Below are 1,549 nucleotides of genomic sequence, written 5' to 3'. Positions count from 1 at the left end.
GTTGATTTTTGTAATTTTTTTTATCTAGTTACAATGGTTTCAGAATTACTTCCTGATGATGATTCCTGAAACATTTATTTTGTTATGAATATTAACACTTGACAATGAAACTAGAGAGAGAAAAATGTCTGCATACCTTCCCCCCATCCTCCAAAGATAACATAAAATAACACATCCAGCATCAAATAACACAAGTAAATTATACACTACAGAAATGTACTTCCCTGCAGAACTGTCTTTTACAATCTCTTCACAAACAAGTTTATGAAATTATGAACAGGGCCTGTGATTCTACCTTTTATTTACGTATCTTACCACTAACATATAGCATGGCACATAATAGGAGTTTTCTGGGGCTATTTTCTAACAATATGAGCTCTCTGGATTATTTTCAACCTATTACCCATCCACTTGTTCTGAATACTGCCTTACAAGAGATTAAACCCTGTCCCAACTTCCCTGCTAATATCTTAGAGACCAAAAAGACACTGCTAAAGGAAGGATGCTTTCCATTTCTCTTTCTCTCTCATTCAGAGACAATGACCTGTTGTATCTCAATAGGCTGAAATCCAGGGACAGCAGATGGGGTGGTAAAAAAAGTGTTAGGCAGTTCACCAGGACTGATGGAACCAGAGTCACTTTTCACTGAGCCTCCACTGTTCTCATACTGGGAGATTTTCTTCTTGACCATCTTTCTCTCCTTGGCTCTGCGATTCTGAAACCAAATTTTCACCTGAAACACAATATGGTTTGGATTTCATGTGGTAAGATACCTGAGACAGTTGACATAGTTATTGCTGATATTGTGTAGGGATATTTACAAAAGTCCTCTTGCATGTATTATTTCATTGGAACCTCATAAAGGCGGGAAGGAAGAGACCAAAATGGATGTCAGAAGAGATTCTGAATCTTGCTTTTGAACAGAGAGTAGCTAAAGTGAATAGAAGAAATCATGATATAAAAGAGTCGAACAGAAGATTTCAAAACAGAAGCTTGAGAAGGCAAAGTAACATACTATAGTGAAATATGCAAAGGCCTCCAAACCAAAAACTAAACTCACTGCCATTGAGTTGATTCTGACTCATAGTTACCCCCATTGGACTTCTGAGGTTGTAAATCTTTATAGAAGTAGATTGCACAGTCTTCCTTCTGTGGAGTGGCTGGTGGATTTGAACCACTAACCTTCTAGTTAGTGGTCAAATGCCTTAGGCACTATGTCACCAGAGCTCCTTTGCAAAAGCCTAGAGTTGAAATATCAAGGGGGAAGAATACATTTGACATTTCTCAAGCTGAAAGAACTGAAGAAAAATTCAAACCTTGAGTTGCAATATTGAAGGACTGTATAGGCATAATATTGAATAATGCATGAAGCATCAAAATAAGATGGAAGGAATACAGAGTTATTGTACCAAAGAGAACTCAACCATTTCATGATCCAGAACTGATGGTATTGAGGGAAGCAGGCCAAGCTACACTGAAAGAATTGGGGAAAAACAAGTTCCAGGAATTCACAGAATACCCATTGAGATGTTTCAACAAATGAATGCAG

The 1,549-nt window shown here is 37.5% G+C and overlaps 1 protein-coding gene across 1 annotated transcript in view; it reads right to left on the bottom strand.

Moving 5' to 3' along the window:
• Positions 1–526: 526 nt before the first annotated feature.
• CDX4 (caudal type homeobox 4) overlaps positions 527–1,549 on the bottom strand; it is a 10,402-nt gene continuing 9,379 nt past the window's right edge. Inside the window, exon 3 of the mRNA XM_007958743.1 lies at positions 527–733. Within this exon, the coding sequence (XP_007956934.1) occupies positions 527–733 (207 nt within the window). The remainder of the gene's footprint in view (positions 734–1,549) is intronic.

Source organism: Orycteropus afer, unplaced genomic scaffold (genome assembly GCF_000298275.1).
Source record: "Orycteropus afer afer isolate SDZICR_OR568_19922 unplaced genomic scaffold, OryAfe1.0 scaffold01116, whole genome shotgun sequence".
NCBI lineage: Eukaryota > Metazoa > Chordata > Mammalia > Tubulidentata > Orycteropodidae > Orycteropus > Orycteropus afer.
Note: the sequence above shows the minus strand (reverse complement) of the source record. Positions and strands in the feature narration are given on the sequence as shown.